The sequence below is a fragment of the Leptosomus discolor genome, chromosome 24 (assembly GCF_034619465.1).
Source record: "Leptosomus discolor isolate bLepDis1 chromosome 24, bLepDis1.hap2, whole genome shotgun sequence".
Classification (NCBI taxonomy): domain Eukaryota; kingdom Metazoa; phylum Chordata; class Aves; order Leptosomiformes; family Leptosomidae; genus Leptosomus; species Leptosomus discolor.
Window position 1 is genome coordinate 6,489,356 of NC_141414.1, and position 26,043 is coordinate 6,515,398.

The 26,043-nt window shown below is 48.7% G+C and overlaps 2 protein-coding genes across 2 annotated transcripts; both read left to right on the plus strand.

Annotated features, from left to right (window-relative positions):
* The first annotated feature begins 192 nt into the window (after nucleotides 1–192).
* Nucleotides 193–12,796, plus strand: SIN3B (SIN3 transcription regulator family member B). The gene is made up of 19 exons (XM_086477370.1): nucleotides 193–288; nucleotides 1,027–1,133; nucleotides 1,707–1,860; nucleotides 2,845–3,108; nucleotides 3,504–3,647; nucleotides 3,901–4,023; nucleotides 4,502–4,591; nucleotides 5,016–5,134; nucleotides 5,864–6,071; nucleotides 6,790–6,906; nucleotides 7,284–7,522; nucleotides 7,785–7,968; nucleotides 8,212–8,806; nucleotides 9,307–9,476; nucleotides 10,002–10,175; nucleotides 10,450–10,542; nucleotides 10,839–10,933; nucleotides 11,249–11,453; nucleotides 11,875–12,796. Exons 1-19 carry the CDS (start codon nucleotides 193–195, stop codon nucleotides 12,103–12,105), a joined length of 3,408 nt encoding a protein of 1,135 aa, XP_086333496.1. The 3' UTR covers nucleotides 12,106–12,796.
* Nucleotides 12,797–19,259: 6,463 nt separating this feature from the next.
* F2RL3 (F2R like thrombin or trypsin receptor 3) lies at nucleotides 19,260–22,213 on the plus strand. The gene is made up of 2 exons (XM_009946341.2): nucleotides 19,260–19,392; nucleotides 20,045–22,213. Exons 1-2 carry the CDS (start codon nucleotides 19,302–19,304, stop codon nucleotides 21,118–21,120), a joined length of 1,167 nt encoding a protein of 388 aa, XP_009944643.2. The 5' UTR covers nucleotides 19,260–19,301; the 3' UTR covers nucleotides 21,121–22,213.
* The last annotated feature ends 3,830 nt before the right edge of the window (nucleotides 22,214–26,043 follow it).

Here is a 26,043-nt window from a genome sequence, read left to right on the forward strand (position 1 = left end):
CCCGCCACGGCAGTCGAACGGCCGGAAGCCGCGCGCGCGCTCCCGAGCGGCGCCGACGGCGGCCGCGAAGGTTCCGCTCCGGGCTGGGCCGGGCCGGGCCGTGGCGCGCGGGCGGGCCGGCGGCGCCGTGCGCGCTGACGCAGGCGCTCCCTCACGCGCTGACGGGGGGCGCGTTGCTGCCCGACTCCCAACATGGCGGCGGGGGGCGGCGGCGGCCGGGGGGGCAGCGCCCCGCGCTGGGGCGGCGGCGGCGGCCGGGCCGCGGCGCAGGAGAAGCTGCCGGTGCATGTGAGTGCGGCGACCGCCCCGGCGGCTGCCCCCCCCCCCCCCCACCCGCCGGGACCGCCATGATTTCCCCCTTCCCCGCCCCCCCCCCCCCCTTCCCTCGCCCCGGCGAAGGGCCGCTCCCCGCCGCCCTCGACCCCCCCGGGGCGGCCCTGCCCGCCACGCCGTGACCTGCCCCGCCCCGTCCGCGGCGCCGAACCCGCCCCCCGGCGCCTGTCTACCCCCGCCGGTACCGTGGGGTGTCCCGGGGCCTTCTCCCCCCAGTGCCGTGGGGCACCCCCACCCTCCTTCCCCGGTACCGTGGGGTCCCCTAGGGCCTGCGCCCTTTTCCTCGGTACCGTGAAGCCCCCCCGGGCCTGTTGCCCCCTCCTGTATACCGCGCCCCTCCTCCTCAGCCCGTCTGTTCTCTGATACCGCGGTCATCCTCCCCGGGGACCTCGTCCCCTCTCCCCGGTACCGTCTGCCCCGCCGTGCCTTGCCATCCTCCTCCGGCACCGTGAGGTCCACCCTCCCTAGTACGGTGGTGCCCCACCGGGGCCTGCCTTTCTCAGAGCCTCTTCATCTGGTAACGTGTGCCCCTCCCTGGACTGCTCCCCCTTCCCCGGTGCTGTGGGGCTCCCCTCGGGGCCCGTTCCTACCTCCCTCAGTGTCGTGGGGTGCCCCTGCCCCCATTCTGGGGCCGTGGGGTGCCCCAGGGACTGTTGCCCCTTTGTGGGCCTCACCCATGTTCTTGCCCTGCAGGTGGAGGATGCGCTTTCCTACCTGGACCAGGTGAAGATCCGCTTTGGCAGCGACCCCGCCACCTACAATGGCTTCCTGGAGATCATGAAAGAGTTCAAGAGCCAGAGGTAAAGCCCAGGCCCTGCACGCCAGGGCTGCTCCGGGGAGCTCCTCAGCCTTTGTGGGGGTGTCTCTGCCTTTGCAGGGTCCCCCAGCTTTCACACCATCTTTCCACCTCTGCAGTCACGCAGGCTACCCTGCTGGCCTGTTCCCCAGTCGTGCAGTCACTAGACACTGGAGGTGGAGGGTCTCTGTCCATCCCATCATTTTCCAGAGATGAAATCCACAGGAAAAGGCGAATCTATTTTAACTTCCCACTCTGAAATGCAGATCTGGAAAATAAGTGAAGCAGGTTGAGAGCAGAGGCTCTCTGAGACCTGTCAGCCCTAGAGGTGATGGCTGTCTTGCCCGTTTTGGGTAACCTGCACACTCATATGCCCTCTTGGTGGATGACACTCCCAGTCTGAGGCTGCAGTGGTCATTCCCTCTACTTGGGCTAATTTCTAGGTCTGAGCTTCCCAAACTTGCGTGTTAAAAATTGCATCTGTGAGAAGCCGGATGCTTCACAGACCTCTGTAATTTTCTAGGCTTAACTTGTATTTCTCATTTGGATGCAAGTAACAAACTCTTCTCAATTTTAGCATTGACACACCTGGAGTAATCCGACGTGTTTCACAGCTTTTCCATGAGCATCCCGACCTCATTGTAGGATTCAATGCTTTCCTTCCTCTGGGCTACAGGATAGAAATTCCAAAGAACGGGAAGTTAAGTATACAGTCACCTTTGAATAGTCAGGTAGGTTGTAGAGCTCATAGTCCCTAAATAAATGCTGTTACATGTGTCACTATACACTTCTCTCGCATGGTTTAGGCTATGAAGATTTATGTGTTGCATGTTGCTAAAGCTTTTATGTGGTTTTTGAAGTCTATGATAATGTGTGTAATATAAATTGAAATATTTATTCTCAAACCAGTTAGTTTAGCTTACACAAGAATGATATTCCTGCATGAAGTGCTGCTTCAACTCCAAATAGTCAGATTTGAAAACTGAAATTGTAATTGGCTCGTTGTGTTTACATAGATTCTCAATACGTGATGTCTGTAGTGACAAATTTCCAAAAGAGATCCCGGAAGGACTCTGTTTCCAGTCTGCCCTGAGAAACTGGGAAACATGTTTAGGCAACAGGCAAAAAAGACATGTCAGGTATTGCCATGCAGTTGCTAACACCCGGCAGTGAAAGACTGTAGGATGTATTGGCCTCTGCTTCTGTGTTGTTGTTGTTGCTGTGTGGTTGTGGAGGCTCAAACAGAGCTATTACCTGAATTCTGCTGATAAACTTGTGGTTTAAGTCTAATTAGTAGCAGTAGATAATCTTTTAGATCTCAGTTCCCTTAGATCTCTCTGTTGCTAGAAATTTAGCATCTTTAAGAGCCTTATGTTTTAATATGTTTCTTAAAACTGATGGTTCCTCTGAAATAAACCAGTGGTACCAGCAGCTGTGGGGCTGGTGGCTGGTACACCCTCTCCCGTGTCCCAGTGACAGCAGCAGTAATGAGTCGGCTGGTTCATAAGCCAGATAGGACTTAGGGGATTGGTGTTAACTGAGGGTGTTAATAAGCTAGGTAGGGAAATTTATTGGCTAATTAAATCTCTTCTCTTTCTTTTTCACGAGGTGACCTTTTTTATCTAACCAGCTTGAAAATCCTGATGCGAGATTGCTGTGGAACTTGCACCGATGGTTCCGTACAAGTCACTGTCTTGTGTGTCTTATGCCACTAGGTGCCCTCAGAGCCTGTTCCCAGCGCTCTCCCCGGCGGCGGGCTGCTGTTGCATTACTCCCAGGAGAATTCGCACAATCACAGTGACTGTTCCGAGGAGTTCAGGCAACAGCTTCCGTACAAAGATGATAAATCCCAAATTCCTTTGGAGTCTGATTCTGTAGAGTTCAATAATGCCATCAGTTACGTGAATAAGATCAAAACGCGTTTTCTTGACCATCCAGAAATCTACAGATCCTTTTTAGAAATTCTTCATACTTACCAGGTAAAAAGTCTTCCCTATAAGCGACTGTGGGTTTGCGCTGTAGCTGTTTGAGGAGCAGCTGTCAGATGAAATGTCTGCCTTTGAACAGGCTTGTACAGTTCCCAAGCCCTAGCCTTTGCCCAGCGTTGCCTCGTAGATAATCGCGTGAAATGACAAAAGCTTGAGAATTACAGAGCTTCCCAGGGTCTGAGGTGTCCAGGGGTCGTATCTAGATCTGTCTTTCCTAACCTTTGGTTGATCTAGTGATACTCTGTGTGAAGATCTGTGAGAACCTTGGGCTGTCTGGTAGTTATTTCAGGTTTGTGTAGCATAAGGTTTTTGGCTGAGCTGACGAGTTTTCTGGCGTAGCGGGGTGTGGGTTTGACTCTCTTTGACATCTGTGCGTGTCTTTTCAGAAAGAGCAGCTGAACACTAAAGGCCGACCCTTTCGGGGCATGTCGGAGGAAGAAGTGTTTACTGAAGTAGCAAATCTGTTCAGGGGACAGGAGGATCTGCTTTCTGAGTTTGGACAGTTCCTCCCGGAGGCTAAAAGGTCTTTGGTACGTGTGTGCTTAGAAAAAGGCAGATCAGTGGATGCTCTGTCTGTCTGTAGGGAACATAAAGGAGCTTTAGGAATGCAAAACGTTATGGGAAAATGTACAGCCAGTAGCTGGGCTTTGCTCCTCTTTATTGTTTGGAATTTCACAGAGCGGGTGACTTACCTGCAGGCTGCCTGTCCTGCTCAGACGTGTAGGAGTCTTTACGTGCGCCAGTCGGGAAGAGAACGTTGAAATCATTATTTATTTACTTCAGTTCACAGGAAATGGACCCTGTGAAGTGAACAGCGTCCAGAAAACTGAGCATGAGAAGAATCTGGAGCACAGCAAAAAGCGATCCAGACCCCTGCTGTTGCGTCCTGTCTCTGGCCCAGCAAAGGTATCTTTTAGCAAGTGAAAACTTAGAATAACCTGTAGATCAAGGAGTAATGAGTAGCCTTTGGGGTATGCAGGTGTTAGGTAGGAGAAACAAGATTTCAAAGTTATTTTTAAAGTAATTACTGTAGAAAAAGGGCACTTTTAAATTATGCTTAAATGTATGTGGTAACATGTTGCACACTAAATATCAAGATCTTCTGCACTAAGTGTTGGCCCTGGAAAGGGATGATTTATTGCTTCTACAAAGAAACCTTTCTTTGGAATTCTTTCTCAAATAATCCTTTGTTGTTGTTGTTTCTTCTTAGCTGGGAGTCATTTGATAGAGATTGCTGCGGAGGACTTGACGCAGCAGTGCTAGATCACTGTTTGGGAAATTCGGGGTTTCAGCCTTTGCAGAGAGCTGTTGTGTGTCAGCGAAGTGGAACTTGATAGCATTTGAGTCACAACGTTTTAAGTGAAACTGCTTGTTCTTTTAACAGAAGAAAATGAAGCTGCGAGGTACCAAAGATCTGTCAGTAGCGACAGTGGGAAAATACGGAACGCTGCAGGAGTTTTCCTTCTTTGACAAGGTCGGTCTTTGGCCTGTTCTCACTGCTCTGGACTCATTTTCAACCGTTTATGTGGTTATGAATTGATTTGGTTTCTATACAATCTATGTCAGCGCTTAGCAATTGCCAGACTTTTCAGGTGGTAGAGAAAGACAGACCAATAAAAGAGAAGCCAGGTGGGTGTGGAAGATGACTAGAAGCTGATAATTGACCTTTTCCTGCCTGCTTGTCTCTTACACCATTTTCCAGTGATGTTTCCTCCTGGTACCGCCAGTAGTTCCTAGCCTATTGTTTGAAACTGGGCATTTTTGTGGCTGTTCTCTTTCTATGTTGCAGTGTAGACAGAGGTTTGTCACTGCACCCGTGGTTCAGACTACTTAGAATATGAGCTAAATTAAAGTGGTGTTCAGGTGATCTGATCATTTCGCTCCAAACTGTGCTGTAGGTGCGTAGGGTGCTGAAGAGTCAGGAAGTCTACGAAAATTTTCTCCGTTGCATTGCTCTCTTCAACCAGGAGTTGGTCTCTGGCTCTGAGTTGCTCCAGCTAGTTACACCATTTTTAGGGTAAGTTACTGACTACCTTCTCTGCTGTGCCATACCTTTTAGGTCTTGCTCTGTTACTTTTTGGTAGATGTTGTGAGCTTTGATAATAAAGTTTTGGATTTAACTTCAGAAATATCTCCTAGGTAGCAGGCAAGAAATTGAAGGGTAATCCAAAAAGAGGAATAATGAAATCTGAATCTTTTAACATACCTACACAGCTCTTAAAGAGCATTTTGGGGTGGGTGTTTTCCTGTGTCTGTGCATCCAGTTGAGAGCCTCACAAGCAGCTGTTACACTAAATCACTGGGGGCAGAGAATGTTGCGAATTCTGGAAGGTAGTCTCTGTTCACACGCCCTGTTCTAATCTCTCAAGATGTAATACAAGTATAAACATGAAATCTCCAAACAGAGCTGGGAAAAGGATAAGTAGTTCTAGATCTGATGTGAGCCTCTCACGCCGTTTGGCTTCCAAGAGAAGAGGGAGAGTCACGTGGCAAGGATCAGTGACTCCTCAGGCAGTTAAGGGGAGTATTCGTGAAGTTGTGAAGGGAAATTCTTTTCCTGTCTTAAGCCAAAAAAAACCCTAAAGTAGTGCAGAGAGGATGATAACAGGGGTAGAACGTTGGTGAAAGATTTCTCACTGCAACACCAAGTTCGTTTAGATTTTCTCCCTCACTTCTATGACACACATTAGCCACCCTCAAACTGTCAGAGTGAAATAACAAAATCCGCTTACTTGTGTTTTTGAAGGAAATTCCCCGAACTCTTTGCACAGTTCAAGTCCTTTCTTGGTGTGAAAGAGCTTTCGTTTGCTTCTCCACTGAGCGACCGATCTGGGGATGGAATGAGTCGGGAAATTGATTATGCTTCCTGCAAACGCATAGGGTCAAGTTACCGGGCTCTCCCAAAAACCTATCAGCAGCCAAAGTGCAGTGGAAGAACAGCCATTTGCAAGGAGGTACTTTGGGATCAACCTGTTCAATCCCTGAACACACATTGCGCTTACAGAAGTTGAAGTGGGGTAGTTCGTGCTACAGCTTCTGCATGCGGATTCCCCCCTCTCATGCTGATTAGCCAGCTTTAATCCCACAGCGCTTATTCATCCAATTTATCAAAATAAGACTAACCACGTGCATTTTACTGATTTTATCTAAACCCATTTCGAATCGCATCTTTCACTTCAATGTCTTTTGAGTCTGTGTGCGTACGCAAATGTATTCCTATAGACAGAAAAGAATATTGAATAGCTTGACATTAATTTTCTAGCAGTGGCCTAACGTGGCCTTTAGAAACAGCTTTTCTCCCGAAAGAGCCAGGCTCTTAGGCGCTGTTCTCGCTGAGAACAGGCAGCTGCAGCATAGGTGCTCCCAAGGCTCGCTGTGGCTGGCAACGCTCTCTCCTTTACTTACGGTTGCCGATTGCTGCAGAGTGAGCTCTGTGGTTTGTGAGATGATGGGGAAGGTGCTTTTGAGCTTTCTGAGCAGGGCCCTGGCACAGTTCCACGCAGACATCTAATCTTCTGAGTCATGACAGTGAGTTGTGAACTAGGTCTGAAACTGCCAGTAGAAGCTCAGGGGAGAACTGTGCAAAAAGAAACCAGAGAAGTATCAGACCCCACGAGTACAGCTCTGGGCTCATACGGCTCTGCTCAATGTCGTGTCTTTGTGCTGTTGCAGGTGCTAAATGATACCTGGGTTTCATTTCCATCCTGGTCTGAAGACTCCACTTTTGTCAGCTCCAAGAAGACTCCTTATGAGGAGCAGTTGCACCGCTGTGAAGATGAGCGGTTTGAGGTACCTCTGCTACTGAGCTTCCTTCCTTTCTGCCTGCCTGCCTCCTCCGGAAGCGAAACTTCTAGCTAGGAGGATTTTGACTGAATTAATTGGTGGCCAATTACTGAACGTTCTGTTAGTATTTGTTGGTTTGAGCTAGAGTTTGGTGTTTTCCACTTGCTTGGAGTCTAATTGTTTTTTCTGGGCATGAATTCGGTTCTAAAAAGCACGTTACCTTCGGCAGAACTGGGGGAGGTTTATTTTCCAGTGAGAAACCTTGCAGATGCTTCTTAGCTCCACCCAGTGGGGCTGAAATGCATGCCACAAACCTGGCGCTGCTAGTCTCCATTTTCCTGCTATGTCTGTTCTTAACTGTGTCTTTTGTGGACTCTTAACAGTTGGATGTTGTCCTGGAGACCAATTTAGCCACGATACGTGTGCTGGAGAGCGTGCAGAAAAAACTGTCACGACTGACTCAAGAGGATCAGGAGAAATTTCGACTGGATGATTGCTTGGGAGGAACATCAGAGGTGATCCAGCGCAGGGCCATCTATCGCATTTATGGTGATAAAGCACCAGAGATCATTGAAAGTCTTAAAAAAAACCCGGTTACTGCAGTTCCTGTTGTTCTTAAGAGGTAATTCCCATTCCTCTGTGTTCACCTGGGTTCTTTAACAAACTGATAAAGGATTTTTAAAGCATTTTTAAGCAGCTATTTTCTGTAGATGTTGTTTCAAAGGATAGCTGACCTTCAGGGGTGGTGCTTTTTTTTAATTTATTTGTTGCTTCCAGGAATACTGAAAAGCTTCTGGCGCGTCACAGTTGGCTACGTTAGAAATGCTTTGTGTGTATTTCTGTGGTTGTCTGTTTGAACTGAAGTAGATTGTACGTTTATGCAGACTGAAAGCAAAAGAGGAGGAATGGCGGGAGGCCCAGCAGGGCTTCAACAAAATTTGGCGGGAGCAGTATGAGAAAGCCTACTTGAAGTCCCTTGACCACCAGGCCGTCAACTTCAAACAAAACGACACCAAAGCTTTGCGCTCCAAGAGCTTGCTGAATGAAATTGAGAGCGTCTACGATGAGGTGCGTATGCTGGTAGATAATCCATCCTCTATGTCCTTCATTTATCGTGTGACCTGGATGTCTACGTAGCACCTGGCACCTTGTTGAACTGGTGGTGCTCTGTGAACTGGTGGTGCTCTGAAGAGTTCTCAGTCGGTAACGACTGTCCCAAGCGTAGCGTTAATACTGGCTTATTTCTTCTGGCAGGAATGGCTCTTGAGCATGGATTGGAAGGATCTTTATCTATTTGTCTCTTGATTACAGCATCAGGAGCAGCATTCAGAGGGGAGAAGTTCGTCCACAAATGAGCCTCATCTTATCTTTATCTATGAAGATAAGCAGATTTTGGAAGATGCGGCGTCTCTTATCAGCTATTATGTAAAAAGGCAGCCCACCATCCAAAAGGAGGATCAAGCAACCATCCGGCAGATAGTGCATCACTTCATCCCTGAGCTGTTTTTCTCTCAGCCCCCTGAGCACAGTATTTCTGAAGAATCAACAGATGAGGACAGAGAAAACCATCAGGGGCAGAACCTGGATACTCCTGAGCTACGGAAAAAACATGTGCCTGGGCCTCCAAGCAGTCCTTTGGAGGCGAAAGCAACCTTCTGTGATGTCACGGCTGCTGAGCCCCACAACACTCTGGATGATGTTTACAGTCTATTCTTTGTCAATAATAATTGGTATTTCTTCCTCCGCCTTCACCAGACTCTGTGCTCAAGGCTCCTAAAGATTTATCGTCAAGCTCAGAAGCAGCTTCTAGAATATCGGACTGAAAAAGAGAGAGAGAAACTCCTTTGTGAGGGAAGGAAAGAGAAAACCAACGATCCAGCCATGGAACTAAGGCTGAAGCAACCAAGTAAGAATAATCTGGGGCATAATCCATCCTTAACGCTCTTTTGCTAGTGCTGGGTTGTCTATATCTGGGTAACTGAGACCAGCAGGCGGGTCTGTGAGGAATGGAGAGGTACAAAGCTCCACTCTATTTCTGATTTGTGGGTACAGCTAATCTAACAGTAGCTAGTTTGTGATTTATCTTCTGAGAGCTCTCATGCGTAGAGACTTCATGCCACCCCACTGTCGTCAGATGTTCTCAGGTGTCTCGCTGTGTTAATCCGTGGCTTTGATTTAAAATGTAAATGGCTCCACAACAAAACAGTTGATTACACGGGGCAGTCGTGGAAGTGCCCGAGTTAAAACTGTTCGAGGCTGTCAGCGCTCCTTGCAGAGAACTGTCTGTCTGTCTGTCCGCATGTTCTCAGTACCGAATATCACGGTTCTTGAGCAGTGCTGCCCCTTGGACCTCTTGTCTTCACTCTGCCTCTTACGTGCATTAAGTGCCTGCACTTCCCTTCCCAGGTGAGGTGGAGCTGGAGGAGTACTACCCTGCGTTCCTGGATATGGTGAGGAGTCTGCTGGACGGGAATATTGACCCAACGCAGTACGAGGACACTCTGAGGGAGATGTTCACTATCCATGCCTATATTGGCTTTACTATGGACAAACTGGTGCAGAATATCGTCCGCCAGGTAACTGATCTGAGGGCTGTGCTGTGTGTTTGGGGGGCTACACGTCTCCCTTCTATAGACAGGGAGGTGTCTCGCAGTACCCTGCAGTGCCAGGGCTCACTGCACTTCAGGCACATTCATGGAAAAGCTGTGTATGTAGGGAGTTCAGTGAGATAGTTCAGCTTCAGTACAGGGACCACCTTAGGAAAAGAAAATCCATTGGCCTTCTATTTTTTAAGTTCCAGTCTTTTCAAAATTCGGCCATTCCCAAAATACATCTAAGGCCAAAATAAAAGGGTCCATTCTTTTTTACTCAAATCTGTCTTCTAATTGTAGTTGTGTTACAGTTACGGCACATCAGCCCCTCACTGTTCCTTTTATTGCAAAGTAATGAAAAAGAGAGCAAAGTGTGTGAAGTCCCTGGAGTTCAGGCTTTGGTACTTCTGGGGTGTGATGCTGTGCTGAGCTTTGTGCTCCTTTCATAACACACCAGAGTTAAGTCTCGGCCCAGACTTGCTGACTGAATTCCCCCTTTTTTAATGGAAGCTTCACCATCTAGTGAGCGATGACATCTGCTTGAAGGTCGTTGAGCTCTACTTGAACGAAAGGAAGCGAGGTGCCGCTGGAGGTAACTTATCCTCTAGGTGTGTCCGGGCAGCGAAGGAGACCAGCTATCAGTGGAAGGCTGAACGCTGCATGGCAGATGAGAACTGTTTCAAGGTAAGAACTTGCTGCCAGGGAACTTCATAAAGAAACTGTGGCACTTTACCTGGGAGAAATGGGCTTGGAAGCTCCAAGGCCACAATGGTGAGAGAGCGCAGTGTGGAGAGAAGGTACCAGAGCCGGAGTGTAGACAGTACAGTGGCGTTCTGGCTCGCTGAGCAGCCCCGCTGCTGACTTCTCTCCTAGCTCGTATTTGTTGTCCAAACAACTTGTGAATAGACAGCATTTTGTTGTGAACCCATGTGGCCAATATCTTGTAACTTTATTACAGGTAATGTTTCTCCAGCGGAAGGGCCAGGTCATCATGACCATTGAGCTTCTGGATACAGAAGAAACCCAGACGGAAGATCCTGTGGAGGTCCAGGTAATATCACAGTGGCCATGGAGCCTGCTGTACCACAGACAAAGCAGGTGTCTTAAGAATGCTTTCCTGCTTTCTTGTTCCAAACTGTGAGACTTTGCCAGGAGGATGAGTTTACCTGGGAGGTGGGAAGGTTAAATGTGGGGCTGTGGTCATGGACAGAAATGGGTGCAGTAGTAAAAAAGTTTCAACATGAATCAGCTTCATAAAAAGCGGCTGGGAAATAAATTAGTTCTTTTGCAGTGGTGATTGTTTTGATGAGAGCAAAATCTGACTGGAAATGGGTCTCTCTTGTGTAGCACCTGGCTAACTACATGGAGCAGTACGTTGGCGTAGAAGGAGCTCCGAACAACCAGAACGATGGCTTCTTACTGAAACCGGTCTTCCTGCAAAGGTGAGCGTGCTCCCTCCCGAATCACACCTGCAGCAGCTGGTACTGCTTCTTGTGCTGAAGAGAAAATTTATGACCACTGCATTGAGGTTTGTTCATGAAACTGTGTTTAGAAAGGAGTGGGACTGTCTAAGCAGTCCCTTCTGAGAGGAATTTGAGGTCTAATTTATTTCCATTTCACTAAATATTTGTCACAGAGTGCGTGGAGGGAGATCCTGGAGAAAGTCTGAATTTCACACTTGTGCTGTGAGCTCTGCTACCTTAAGGGAGTGGACAACCAAGTGTGACACGTGCTCTGTAATCCTCGTTTTGTTCTAGAAACCTAAAAAAGTTTCGCAAGTGGCAATGTAAGCAAGTGAGAGCTCTGCGTAGCGAAGTGAAGAGCTCCTGGAAGAGGCTGATTGGGGTGGAAAGTGCCTGCAATGTGGACTGCCGGTTCAAGCTCAACACCCACAAAATGATGTTCATCATGAACTCGGAGGATTACATGTACCGGCGGGGAGCGCTCTGCCGAGCCAAGCAGGTGCATCTCCTATTACTCTCTCTGCAGCTCAGGTTGAGGATGTGAGCCAAAAGACAGGTACCGATAAGAAGTCTTGTGGCTGAACTCCTGCAAACTACACCCAGAAGTTACTACTCTGTGTTGGATGAAACATGGAGGAGAGCTGGTAAATGCTCTGTACTTCGGTTTAGTTTAGCAGCCTTTTCTTTACCATGCAAATTTTAAGGGGGAGTGGCAAACGTTAAGAAATAGAGGTCTTTAAATGCAGTGAAAAGGTATGCAGGTATGGAAAGGTATGCAGGTATGGAAAGGTATGCAGGTATGCAGCTTCCTCTTCTACTGTCTGTGTTGTGTTGTAAAGCATGCACATCTCAGACAAAGAGGTGAGGGTTTGGCTTCTCCCCCAGAGACCTCTCAGTGACCTTTACTGTCCTGCTTTCAGGTACAGCCAATGGTGCTGCTGAAGCACCACCAGCAGTTTGAAGAGTGGCACAATAGGTGGCTAGAAGAGAACGTGACCATGGAGGCAGTTGATGTAGTTCAAGACTGGCTAATGGGAGATGAAGATGAGGAGATGGTGCCCTGTAAAACAACTTGTGAGACAGTGAATGTCCACGGGGTCCCGGTGAACAGATACAGAGTCCAGTACAGTCGCCGTCCAGCTTCACCGTGAGCAGAGACTTGTTCCTGGGACCAAGACAAGCAGGAGCGTTGCTGGTGAAACACATTTACTCTGAGAATAGTGGTGGGAATGCAATGTATGTATTAATGATATTTATCCAAACAGCATTTTACTTTGGATTATGATGTATTTTCCATATGGCATAGACTTGTCTCCTTGCAGTGTAATCCTCCAGCCGTCACGAAGAGACTTTTAGAAGCTTTATGGGAAGAGGGCTCTTGGCATCGCCACACACTTTTTTGTAGTTTCCTAGCTTTAGGCCGCTGCTGACCAGCCAGTACTGGAAGGCTGAGTGAGGGGGGTCACGCTCTGGGTGAACTACTACCAGTGGCTTTGTTGGAGAGATGGAGCTGGGCTGGTGTTCGAGCAGATGCTGGCAGCCGCTTCCACTTTGAAGGGTGTAATGTTCCCTCTCTTCCTGAATTTATGCCGTCTCGGAGCCTGCAGAACTCTTCAGCGTAACCTCTGAGTGCCAGTGGGGCTGAGAGCACCTGGCACGGATTGCTAGCCCCGCTACGGGCTGCTTCGTTATCTGTGTGTACTAATAAGGCAATGAATGCAGTATTTGTTACTGGTGCTCTGGGGAGGAAAATGCCAAAACTGAGACAAGGATGAACAGTGTACTAAAGGCTCTAACTCTCACTCATCAACTAAGCATTTTGGAGCATGAACTAAGGGGAAGAAACTCTCTGAGCTGCAGCGCTGGGCAAGAGAGCCGTTTGCGGCGCAAGACAGCGCAGACAGCCTCTGCAGCCGCGCGCCGGCTCCGCGGTGTCGCTTTGTGAACCTACGACCTGCGGCAGGCTCTGCCGTCGCCGATCCGGAGCTGCTTGGAGCGTGTGCGTGGGAAGAATATCCATTGCGAGGTCTGGCCTATTTTTTTTTTTAATTTTTTTTTTTTTTTAATTTGGGGGTTGTTTTTTATTTGATTTTGCATGTTGATGACTGGCAGCCTCTGGAGACTTGGGTTCTCAGGCGCTTCGCTCTCCTTGTGCGTGCCCGGACTCCGTGGTTCTGCTGGGTTGTACCACTGCAATCCCGTCAGCAGACGGAGCTCTTGCCGCGCAGTGGTCGCACCGGACCTGAGGTTTGTCCCAGAGACTTCGCTGTTTCTGCTGGGTCAGCGCAGATGCTGTGTTTGCAGTGACACATGGAAATCCGCAACGGGCAGCATCAGAGCCAGCCGCAGCCATCGTAGACCAGCTTTTCCACCGAACCGTCTGTGCTTCTATCTGAGCTTTTTTGCCGTGAAACCTAACGAAGAGCCTACCCCGAACCACGCAGAACACTATGTCAATTGTCTGACTTAATCTGTTGAAAAATCAAGGTTTAGTTGTGTCTGTCCTGCAACCCCACTGCGACTCCGCTCGTGTTTTTCAGGGGCTGAGGGCAAGCGCGCTCTCCGTGGAGTGTATTACAAACATAATGTCTTGAGGCCGGTCCAGCCTCCTTTCAGCTCTGCTTCCAACTTTACCCTGGCTTTGGGGGGAATAACCCCCCCACCCTGATATTTTCTGTGGCTTTGATTTTTAGGTTAAAATTTCTGCCAGACCTAAGTAGCAGCCTGTAGGATTTGTCCTGGGTTATTTCCACTGTACAACATTTTGGTTTTGCAATTGTCTCACTTGACAGTAGAAGAATTGGCCTTTGGGGTATGTTTAATAGAAAACTGTACTGACTCTTTGTCTTTTTTGCAAACTAATCTGTAGGAGGGGAGGAGGGAGGCCAGTCTCTGGCATTCGTGGCCACTTGCACAACCACTGCCAGCAGAGGACTTTTCATCGAGAACTCATGTTCTTGTTGTCTGGCTCTCTGTTAAATTTTGGTTACTGCAATGATCCGAAGGTTCTTCCCCTGCTCTTGTTGCAGTAAGCGATAAAGGACGCTGACGACATAGCTGTGTGAGGGCTGGGTGGAGGAGCCGGGGGACAAGCCCAGGGCACCATCCCCCTTTGCTTCCAGACAGCTCGACAAACTGCGCCTCAGTCCTGTTCACCTCTCTGCTGCCTTCCAGTGGAGATGACAACTGTGCCAAATTTTATGGTTTTATGATACAGAAAAATGTTTACTAGAAAATAGGTTGCAACTCGTGGCTTAAAGTGCATTTGATCCCAAGTGTACGAAGGTGTAGGAGGGCAACACACCTGTGCACCGTCCTGTTCCATCTCCCCATTTTTAAGTGTACTTCAGGTATTTTTAAGCATCCTTATTTTGTAAACCTTAATTTATAATCTGAACAGATTAAGACTTTTGCCCTTTACAGTGCTATTGTCTCAAAAATGATAGTAGCAAGTGATGTGAATGGAGTAAGCAGGCAGTGCAGGTTTGAGAGTGGCTTGCTAATGTCCAAGAGTTTAAGCTCAACCGCTGTGTATCTGCTAGCACGACCTTGATTCAAGAGTTTGTTCTTCCGTTTTTTTTGAAGGATCTTTGCTTTTGGGCTTGTAATTGCTTTGCCAGCTCTTTGAATGTAGTTTTTTTTTATATTTATTTGCACATTCAAGTAAAATAAAATATTGATTTTAAAAGTCTGCAGCTCTCACTGTTTTAATTAACTTAAACTTTCTGACAGTCCCTGGAGTTGATTGTCTTGCACCTGAAAAAATGTTAAATGGTAGAAAAACGCAGTTGAAAAGGTGGATGAACTTCCCTTGAAGCAGCTGCAGGGCAGGCTGCGGGATGTGATGACTTAGATGCGTGCCAGCTCCCTGCCAGGGGGCCGGCAGGCAGCGAATCTTCAGCCTTACCCCACCGAGAGGTTAGGGCCCAGGAAGCGCAGGTGAGCTGGGGCACCGGCTGCCGGGAAAGGGAAATGAGTTTCCTGCCCGTAGGTGCGGTGGAAGATCCCGTGCGGGAAGGTGGTGCCTGTGGCTCTGCTTCGTGTGTGCTCAAAGGCCTCCCTTGGGGCAAGGGCCCACGAGAGCCTGGCTGAGAGTGCAGGAGCCCGTGGGGTGGCAGAGTTGCTCCGTGCAGAGACGGGTTTCGAAAGGAAACGTTGTGTGGTGCCAGCAAAGCGTTATCTTTTTGCAGGTTGGTTGGTTTTTATTTCTAGCAGCACCTTTGCCGCGAGAGGTGTGGTGCAAAAGCACGGTCCAGGCCTGGCCCCCAAGTCCTCGCACGCTAAATATAACAGACGGTCAAGAAAAGTGACTGATCCAGTTCCGAAAGCTGTGAGCACATCTGCTACAGGTTAAGACAATACAACTGCAACCATGAACATAACCCTCCACCCGCCTTTCCCTCCACCTCCCCGAATTCCTGGGTAATAACATGTTTAACCGTGTTCCCTGTGAGCTCTGCACAGCAAATGAATGTGTAGGTTTTGCAAATTAAGCTGCAGTGATGTGACCCAGATCTGATAGGAGTCTCCTTTACATCATTCTCAACACTTCCGTTGCCATAACAAAAGGCAACTCTGCTTTCTGTGCAGCTCACAGGGAAACAAGCTGTTGTTCTCCTCATAACAATCCTCTGATGCATAAATTGCATGGAATAATTTGATTAAAATGATGGTAGTGGCGTCCCAGAGGACACAGTCCACTTTACACAAGTCTTCTTGCAGAGATCTTGGACTTCTCACAGAGGACATTCCCTGTGCTCAAGGGGAGGGACGGCCAGATCTGACATCACCCAAGAGCAGCTGAGGGTCTCAGCAAGTGGACAGATTTGGCAACGACAAAGAAAGAGAGCTTAAAAATACCTTTCAGGTTTGCAGGGTGGATTAAGAATTAATGGTTTTCTAAATTGAATTAATGGTTTTCTAAATTAAATTAAGAATTGCTAAGGGGATTACCCGAATTCAGCGTTTAATATTTCAGGACTTTTTTGGTTTACTTGTTTCCAGATCACAGTGACGCACAGAGAGAAAGATGAGGCTACAAACCAGTGAGAGGTAACGAGGAGTGTGTGTGTAAACATGAGTTTTTCCTCATGCTTTAGCCACTCCTCTGGATTAGAACTCAGTAACTCAACCTTAATGAAAGTAGAGTACGCTCTACCTTCCACTCATCAAAATTAAACTTAAAAGACTAAATCAAAAGTGCAGCAATTCTAAACCATGCCTGTGCTAAAGGATGATTCCAAAAAGAAGCATCTGAGACCCACTGTCTATCAGGCAAGGTAGCCCCTACCCCATTATCTTGCTGAGAAAGGACCGAAAGAAGCTATTCCAGAACATCTCGTGAGTCGTGATGCTCGTAAACTTCAAATGTTCCTGAAAAATAGCTTCATGTGGACTTCCTACACTCTGAAGTGAAAGCTGCAAGCAAGCAGAAGAGTAATTCTGAAAAATCCCCGTCTCCCCAAAAGTGTTACACCAGCCTGAGTCTTACAAGGGGTGAGGAGAATGTGAGCACAGAAAGTGTGGCATAACCAAGGGAAAAGGTTGGGGGGGATCCCCGTGGGACAGAAGAACTGTGGAACAAGCAGAAAAGGAGAGGCAGGGAAATTCCCTGGAGCTGTGAAGAGTCTCAGGGTGATGTCCAGAGGCCTGACGGAGTGAGAGGAAGGGAGGCTGGTGTGATGGCAAAGTCGGGGAGAGCGCCCGAGGCATGAAGTCGTCTGGTACATGCCAGAGCCTGCAAAGACAAATCTGAGGTGGGGGGAGCCTGGTTCAAAGGACCATCGATTCTGGTTCAAGAGTCAGCGGAAGCTTTCTGTGCCTTGCTGCTCCTGGAGGGCTCAGACACTTGCACACCCAGCAGCTGGGAAAGGCAGGGCCAGCCCTGCGTTCGTGGAAAACGTGAGGTTGTGCTGACACGGGTGGAAATGCTCCGTGCTGCTGGCGCTAAGGCAGCGCTGCTGCCTCCGTGCTCAGCTGCCTCTCGTGCCTGCATCGCAAAAGCGAGCTCAGCCTGGGGCAGGTATTAGCTGCACTCGGATTTCTGCCTTCACACCTGCTGGCTTGCAGCTGAAGAACTCTCTGGAGCCGCTGGAACAGAGCAGAACTAGCAAGTCCCATTATTTGCCTACCAAAGTTTGCTTTTCCAAGCCTTCCAAGATGTCTGGGACAGGCCAGGTGGTGTTTGTACCCTCCCTCTGAGCTTTAAAATCCCTAGCCTGTTTTCCAGCATTACATCTTTTGGGTTCAGAGCCACGGAATAGAAGAGCGCCTTCTCCCAGGAGACGAGCTCTTGCACAACAAATTACTTTAAAACCAAATTGTTACCCCACAGGGCAGGGATCACACGACTTAAAGAGATGTTAACAAGCCGTGACAAACCTCTGGCATTAGAATTTTCAAGCAAGCTGTTCTACATCTAAAGCAGTCACTAAAGATCACACAGCATCTGAAAAATGAAGGATACAGCAAGGAGTAACCTCTCTCTGCTCCACTCCTGAGACCTGGCCGTAGGAAGCAGGGCTGTGATTCGCACACTATCTGAACCTGATTATGTCTAATTTTTTGCATACAGAGCATGGAAAGGATCCTGGCTGAGGCATGGAAAATATGTGGCCACATGAGTCATTCCGTAATGGTTCATAAATCCTGAGAGAATCACAAAAGCAAAACATCTAACATTGCATCTTCCCTGTCCCTGCCAGTGGAACTCCACCTCTCGACACGCTCGGCACAAGGATGTGGGAATATGGTAAAAGCAAAGGAAATAGGATCATTTTCTCCTTGGAATAGAAGAATCTCATCAAACAGCAGCCAGGCTCAGATTTGCAACCTTCACAGAAGAGGCCATTCATAAGCTGAGGAGAAAGAAATGAACTACTCCTCAGGCTGCCAAACCAAATTTACAGTTCCTACTGCCCGGACTCCAGCTTCTGTCTTTACTCCCTTGCAGAGCCAGGCAGGGGACTGGAAAGCAAAAGCCTAAAAACCAGGAGCCTCTCAAGCTGTGACCTCCTGCCCCACTGGCCTACCCACTTGATGACCACTGGGAAGTGGTCGTGCTGGGGCTCTTACACGGGCGATGGAAGAGGATCTGGGACTTTCCCAGCAATGCTGTGCAAGGCAGAGCGCAGAAGGGACTTACACTCTCAAGGAGAAGCGGGGACCAGGCAGTAAAGGATCTTAAAGGTCCGAGGAACATCTGCCAGTCCCTCTTACAACACTAGGTGAGTCCTCCAGCCAGCCAGCAGGTACGTGGCAGCAGCACGCCGCTGCCCCTAGGTGTTAGCTGACACAGAGCGCTCGACCCTCTCGGGGGGTTTACTGGGTGGAGAGTGCACATCTCTGGAAAAACACAGCTCTTCTTGGGCAAGAGCGACTGAAATTCACCATTATCTACCCAACAGCAGAGACTTCCTGCGCACCCTTGTCAGGCCCCTTTCCTGCTGGATGGAGCTGCTCTCCCCGTCCCTGGCAGTTTATCAGCGGACGCACAGCGTCTCTGTCAAGCCGTGAGGCCTCGCCACTGACCCTCTGTACGTTGGGGCACTCCAGGGTGGTGCTAGGGCAGATTCTTCCAAATGCAAACAGCTCCAACCCCCAGGACTTTTAATCGACCTCTGCAGTGAGATTGAGAAGGTGCAGGAGCTTTGTCCCCTGTTTAGCCAGGGAGCAGGAGCAGAAATAAAGAAAGAGAACTCTGAAAGGCCCAGCCTGATCTGGGGGCTGCAAGGCAGACACTAAAAACCTTCAGTTCCCTTCAGCCCTGTGCAATCCCTAGGAGCTGGGGAGGTTAGTCTGGATCTGCAGCTCTCCTGCACTTTGTTTCTGTCTCTGTGAGGGGGTGTTATCTTCTCGGTTTGCACTACCAGAAAGCGTTTTGAATCAGGGTGTGGGGAAAGCCCTTGAATCTCCTGCAGAGCCACTTGGGTCTCTTGGGTGGAAGGATGCTTGACACGGGAGGTCAGAAGTTCAGCTTCCACTCAAAACCAAATTCAAACTGCATCAAATCCGACCACATTTATTATTTCCAGGAATATTCTGGAGCAGGAAGGAGGCCCAAATGAGTCACTCGAGCCATCGTCTAGCTCTGACGATGAAATACGGCCCCAATATGCTGTGGATCTGGATGCGCACGCCCCTCCCCGTCCTGGAGCTAAGCCTCTGCTTGGACAATGCGTACTCGTGCATGTCGTGACAGCCCCCATATGCCTCATCCTTCACGGGATAAGCCTGGTGCTTCCGTGAGTTAAGGACTAGCCGAAGGAAATGCGCAAGCAGGGTGGCTCACACAGCCTTTCCCACGCAGCCCTGAGCGCAGCGGTGCCCTGCTGGATCCTGCACCAGAATGGAGACCCTCGGGAGCGGACGGCTGTCACACAGGCTGGTGCTGTGCTGCGCCTTTTGGGGACTCTGCCTGGCCACTCCAGACTACGATGGTGAGTGTGTAGCTTTGGGTGAAAAATTGCTGCTTCTTAAATTACCGGGTACTCGGTATCTTCACAAGATCCCTGAAAACTCTTTTTTTAAAGCAATCACATGGGAGCACACTCTAATTGAGATTCGTGCACACTGAGGTTGAAGCAGGAGGTGACAGAAGGTGACAAGGAAAAGAAAGAAACTGGGGTGGAAGAAACAGGGAAGAGAAAGAAACTTGAGAGGAGAAGTAATACAGAGCACTTGAAACCAAAATCTTTAGCTAAAAGTTAAGACTCCCACAGCTTTGTCTTCACCCTGGAGTGGCCCCAGATCTTGGGATGCTTTTGAAAGCTGGGCGGAGGAGTTGCTCTCTGGTTCCCCAGTGTGCAACATCACTGCAGTCGTTTGTGAGGCGTGGGAAACCACAAGACAGAGGAATCGTGTAAATTTTCAGTAAGGTTGCTGATGGTGCCTCCTGCACACCTAATCCTGTTAGCCAGCTTTTTCTGCCCATCACACAACAGCATTTTACAGAACACCCTCACTTCTAGGGACTCCAGCATAAACTGCAAACCCGTAGCCGTTGGGGTAAGCGGTATGTCTGCAGCCTGCTCTGCAAAGCACAAGGGTAACCGCACAAACAGCAAGTAACAGGCTGCGTTTATCCAACAGATTACTCCCAGAACAGCACCAACGAGCAGGTGACGACACCAGAGATCACCCCGTGTCCCCGAGCCATCCCTGGGGAGAAGGCAACCATAAACAACGTCACGTACCTGTTGATACACGAGGCCACGCGCTCTCAGCTGGGCAGCGCGGTCACAGTGCGGCTCATCCCCTGCCTCTACACCCTCGTCTTCCTGGTGGGGCTCCCTTCAAACGGGCTGGCCCTGTGGGTCCTGGCCACCAGGGCTGAGAAGCTGACGTCCACCGTCTTTCTGATGAACTTGGCTGCGGCAGACCTGCTGCTCACGTTGGTGCTGCCCTTCAAGATTTTCTACTATTTCCTGGGGAACAACTGGCCCTTTGGGGAGGGGCTGTGCCGGCTCACCACAGCTTTCTTCTACGGGAACATGTACTGCTCGGTGCTGCTGCTCACGTGCGTCAGTGTTGACCGGTACCTGGCCGTGGTGCATCCTTTCTTTTCGCGCTCTTTCCGCACCCCTGCCTTCGCTGCCTGCACCTGCACGGCCGTCTGGCTCTGCGCTGCCGTCCTCACCCTGCCCCTCACTCTGCAGCAGCAGTCGTATCCCCTGTACGGAGCAGACGTCACCCTCTGCCACGATGTCCTCCCCAGGCACGAGGATGACGGGTATTACTTCTACTACTTCATCTGCCTGATCGTCTGCGCTTTCCTGGCTCCTCTGGTGGCGATGCTGTTCAGCTACTGCTCAGTACTGCGAGTCCTCCTGCACAGCGGGAAGCGGTACTCCTACTCTATGAAGCTCACAGCTCTCGTGGTGTTCACGCTTGTGGCCTTCTACACACCCAGCAACGTTCTCCTCCTTGTTCATTACTCCAGCTATAACTGCAAGCTGCAGGGCAGCCTGTACATCACCTACATGGTGAGCCTGGCCATCAGCACCTTTAACAGCTGCGCCGATCCCTTTGTCTACTACTACGTTTCTGAAGACTTCCGCGATAAGGTGAGAAGGAGATTCTTCAGTCACAGCAAAAAAACCACCACATCCCTAAAAACCTCCAAGGAAACACTCCCTCAAAAAAGTTCCAAAGATTCACTGGTATAAGCCTCCATCCCAGCTCGCTGCTCCCAAGGCACTCACAACATACAGCGGGGATGAGATGAAGACAACGTGGGGATTCCACAAGTTTCATCCAGAGCAGCGAGCAGTATTTCCCAGGAGCCAAATCCTTTCTCTTGTCTGCATAGCTAAAACTGAGTAAACCTGGACCACAGGATTCCTTGAGAGCTAGGGGGTCCAGACAAGATGCGGAGCGCTGACCACGTACAGATCTGTTACTGGGACTCCGCACGCAACTTCTCAGCTGGTTGCGTATTGCCAGGGATGCTCTTGCCAAAATACTCAGGTCTGGTTTTGCTAATGCATCTTGCAAGCTGCTTGCTCTCTATCTCTCTTTCTGCTACTGACTTGCTTGCTGTCCTTCAACACTTATTCCCTTCACCTAAAACTGAAAAGACAACAGGCACTTGCAAATCCAAATTTCTAAACATTCCAAAAGTACTAGCAGGTACCGATGTGAAAGGTACTTTCCTGAACTAAAATGTTCTGTCAAGAGAATACAGAGCACCGGCTTTTCTATCAAATACATTCTTGGCTTGATTAGTAAGCAACACCGTAGTAATGTCAGCCCATTGTTGGTAACGAGTGTCAAAATCCCATTCACTAATCCCTTTTTTTTGTAAGTGACCCTCGGCATCCCTCATTTCTTTGGGGCAAAGAGTGTATTAATGGATTTTGAAAAAAAATTACGTCTCTCAAAGGGAAATATTAAAGAAGGAATTGACAAAACCCTCACTCTAGAACTCCACACTTCTTTTGTGTAGCGTACACACAATCAAGAGCTGCCTCCTATGAAACAGGCGACCAAGCTTGTTGCTTATTGGAACCTGTTGCAAATTTGACAAAATGCAGCCAGCTCATCTCTCAGCCACAACCTGGGCAGCAGCAAGGAAGAAAACGAGCAATGAACTCCTCAGAGTTCCTGAACTCTTTAGTTTTACTGGTACAGACGTGACTTCTGTCCTTACCATAACCTATGATCAGACAACATTACAGCCTAGGTTGTGAATAAGAAGAGGCAGACAAGATTGTCTTAAAATCAGTTTTTAATAAAATATTTATCAGAATCTAAAACAAACCCTTTTCTGGACTCAGACTTGCTAAGATTTGTGTGAACAAAACAAAAATGGTCATAGAACTGTTTGTGTGTACATGTAGGGGCGGGGGTGAAATGCAGGTGAAAAACTGGAGCCTGTCTCCCCTGGGTGCAGTGCTGCACCCGCAGAGGATGCGCCAGCTCCCGAACACAGGAGACCTGGGGTACAGCCAGGGCTATTGCCACTCCGTCAGAAATAGCAAGTACTAAAAAACCCCAGTCCCAATATCCCAACCAAGCTGAGGTTCTCTACATAGACGATCTATCCACCATAATGAGAACCAGGTGATTGTGCATAAATGTCAACAGTCAACGTTGGCAAAGCAAGTGCTGTTGTTTCGCTGGTGTTCTCCAAGCAAGCTGAACGTTCTTCTGGTATTTGTTTTCTACTGAGGCTGCTTAAGAAGGAGGGAACGAGGCAAGACCAAAACACTTGGACAAGAAAGAACAAGGGAACTATTGCTTTAAAATAAATACCATGGTAATGATTACTCTGCATAATGTACAGTTACAAATATATAAATATTAATTTCACTGAAGGATTGCAAGCAAAAATCACTGCTAACTAGCACCGCTGCAGCTAGTCAGTAACACCACTTGGTGTAAGTAGGCACCTCTGTGTCTTACAAACCCACTGGCACTTTTCTCCTTTTGCAATGAGGGACCATCAGGAAAAAGGAAAGGAGAAGCATCTCTCTGACAGAGGGAGGCAAACATCTCTAAGCCAGAAACAGCTCAAAGCCCAAAGCAGCAACAGGTCTGTTGTCCTTGCTGGCTTTCCACCACCGAGTTGGTCTCTTCCTTGGTGGAAAAAAAAGAAATTTAAAAAAAAAAAAAAATCAATCCCTTCTCTCCAAACTACAATTGGCTGGTCTTCACAAAGTTTGAGCCCGAGTTTTCAGCACTGAGCTGCCCTTGTGTTCTCAGGGACGGGAGTGTGCCTGGTAAGCTCCAGAGTCAGAACGGGACCAAAGCCTAGGAATAACATCGAGTCTGATAAGGCTCTGCTGTGGCCAGGGGTTCTCGTGGACCTAGTCCTAAAGAGTTTCCATGTTACAAGTAAGATTTTGAGGAGTGGAGGAAAAATAATCTAGGAAACCTGGGTAATAATTAATGATGATTATGAGAAACATGAACAATAAAATCCGGGCCAGGGAAAAGCGACAGAGAGAGGGACCATCAGCTGGCACGGAGAAGAGGGCAGAGACCTGCTCCTTTACTCCTGGGACAGGGGAGAAAAGGCAACCACAGTATAATTGCAGGTTCCTTTATTCAATTCCTTAAATAAAATTACTTTTTTACCTACAGAAAGGAGCTGATTTGGTGTGGCAAGACTGGGGGGAGGTGGAGGCTGCCAAGAGCCGACAGACTAGTGATTTCCCTGAAAGTGCCAGTGCTGTGAAGGAGCACTCAAGGTGAAATCAGGCTCCAGAAACCCTGGCAGATTACCTCACACGCACTGTCCTGCTCTAACTGTCTCTAAGGACACTAAGGCTGCTCTGCCTTTGCCTTCTGAGGGTCCAGGTCTCTCTGACTTTTCTTCTAGTTGTAAAACAGAAGCAAGACTCCTCTGCCTCAAACAGGCGAGTGCCCTGGCACACAAACCCCACAGAACAAGGCCATGATTGATGGGCTGGCATCACCAGGAGGAATTACTGAGCTGGCAGCAACAGGGAGATGTCTGCATCTTGAAATAGTACATGACACGTACCAGAGCCCGAGGAAAGTGAAGAAAGTCCGGTTCAACACTTGGCTGAAACTCCCTACCTTCATCTCCTTGTCCCCAGTGGTGATGCTATCTGACTGCCCAAGGATCTATGAGAGGACCAAGCAATATAAAATGACTTCAAATATCGATCCAGAACCATACAATGAGACAAGGAAACTAAAGGCAGAAAGGGACAGAGGGTAGCAGGCTGAAGAATCCAGAACATAGGTCCCATCTTCTGTGGGAAGCTAGTCACACAGGATGACTAAATGTCTCATTCTCCCAGACTCAAAGCATTAAACAGCTGAGGCTGGAACCAGCAAACAGCAGGGTTTGTATTGTGCAGCTTTGATATTTAGAAAAGGAAAAAAAAAAAAAAACCCAACTCTTGTTGCAGCTCACACTAGGTCTGTTATTTACCCAGGGGATAAATATTGACTCAGTCCTGTGTGTGTACACAATAGCCAGTGTCTGCCAGGCCAGTTGCTTACAGGAGATGGAATTTAGTTTAAAGGCATTTATTTACCTGCCAGACAGGAATGCAGCCACCAGTGGTTCCGCTGTGCTGGGCGGACACCATGAGGACAGGGTCTGTTCGTGCACACTGAAGAGACGTGGCAAAAAAGCCTCTGCTGAGCAGCAGTGGGTGCACACGGGCAGCCGCCACGTCAAGATCCTGTGAGGAGAGCTCAGAGCAGCCATGAAGGAAGGCTTGTAAACCTGCCAACAAAGCAGTTCTGAAATTTCTGGGAACTTCAAGACCCAGACCTTCATCATGTCAACTACATTCTGCAAATATCTGGCCCCAGACAAAAAGGACTGGAAACTACATGTGCCCAGCTTCTGGGATACCTCCTGTTTTGTCCCCATGCGGACATTTTTCTGGAATAAAATTGCCTTTATTCTGGAATGGAATGTCTATACTGGGATATATTCTTGTCATGGTTCCTGTGTAAACAAGCCCTAAAAATGAATGGAGCTGGGCTTTTTCCTGTTTCCATTCACCAATAAACACCCTCAAAAGGAGTTTCCACCCCACTCTGGGTCCTGGTAACAATAGAAGTGGGAAGATAAAATATTAACACTATTTTGCAACAGGCAATTGCATGTAACTCCTCCAACGAGAACAATGCTGCTCCAGGCAGGAAGGGAAACCAAAAAATCTTGGCTCCTGCGCTTTTGGAAACACAAAGCTTTTGTTTTTAGTTTTACCACATCGCTTGGGGCAGGTCAGTCTAAGAGAGTCCAGCCTCTGTGACACCAGTGAGTTGTACTGGCCAGCAGACCCAGGGCCTATGCAGAGATTACCGTATCCAGAACAACCATTGCACGGGGATCCTAGTGGGAGCAGAATAAAAGTGATTGGTGAAGTCAGGCGAGCATTTAAGAGGACTGAGCCTTGGGTCAGCTTTATTTTCATGCCAGGGTTACAAGGAGGAAAGGGGCTGAGAAGGCTGCAAGCAGCCCTTATCAGCACGTAGTGCAACACGAAGAGGACTCACCCACCTAATCCTTGCCACTGCTGTGGCTGGCAAGCTCCCAACCTGAAGCCTGCAGCCACACGGTGGACAGTCAAGCCTTCCAGCCCTGACAGTGGATTTCAGTTTTCTCTGGTAAAATGTACCTCCCAACAATTTCCCTGAACACAGAGCCACTAGGGAAGTTTTTATCTTGTGGGACAGTGTTGTAGGTGCAGCAGACTTGTGGGCTGGGAAGATTATTAGCCTCTTGCTATGTCATAATTAGCAAAACACACTGATTTTTATTATTATAATTTGAGAGAAAACTTCTCAGCCATCTTTCCTCAAACAGCAGTTCAGCTAAGCACAAGGCCTGGACTTAGCTTCTAAATGTAGCTAGGAAATGGCATTTGCAGTACTCTGATAGTAGAGAAAACACTTTGAAATGGTCTATAGGTTTGAATTCCAGTCCCTATTTTTCTCAGCTAGAGGGCACAGCACATTGGTCTCCCATCCTTGGGAGTACTCCAAAGAAGACGCACAAAAGGCAGGAAAATTGACAGAAAAAATAACGCCGAGTGTCCCCCTTAGCGCTCCAGATCCCCCCCATGGGGCAGCAAAGCCTACAGTTCTGAGTGCATCAG

Excerpts from the sequence above, each read along its gene's own strand:
- SIN3B (XM_086477370.1), top strand. The coding sequence starts at position 193 with ATGGCGGCGGGGGGCGGCGGCGGCCGGGGGGGCAGCGCCCCGCGCTGG. Across the intron at positions 1,861-2,844 it reads AGTCACCTTTGAATAGTCAG|GTGCCCTCAGAGCCTGTTCC; the intron begins GTAGGTTGTAGA and ends TTATGCCACTAG. Across the intron at positions 6,072-6,789 it reads GAACAGCCATTTGCAAGGAG|GTGCTAAATGATACCTGGGT; the intron begins GTACTTTGGGAT and ends GTGCTGTTGCAG.
- F2RL3 (XM_009946341.2), top strand. The coding sequence starts at position 19,302 with ATGGAGACCCTCGGGAGCGGACGGCTGTCACACAGGCTGGTGCTGTGC. Across the intron at positions 19,393-20,044 it reads GGCCACTCCAGACTACGATG|ATTACTCCCAGAACAGCACC; the intron begins GTGAGTGTGTAG and ends TTTATCCAACAG.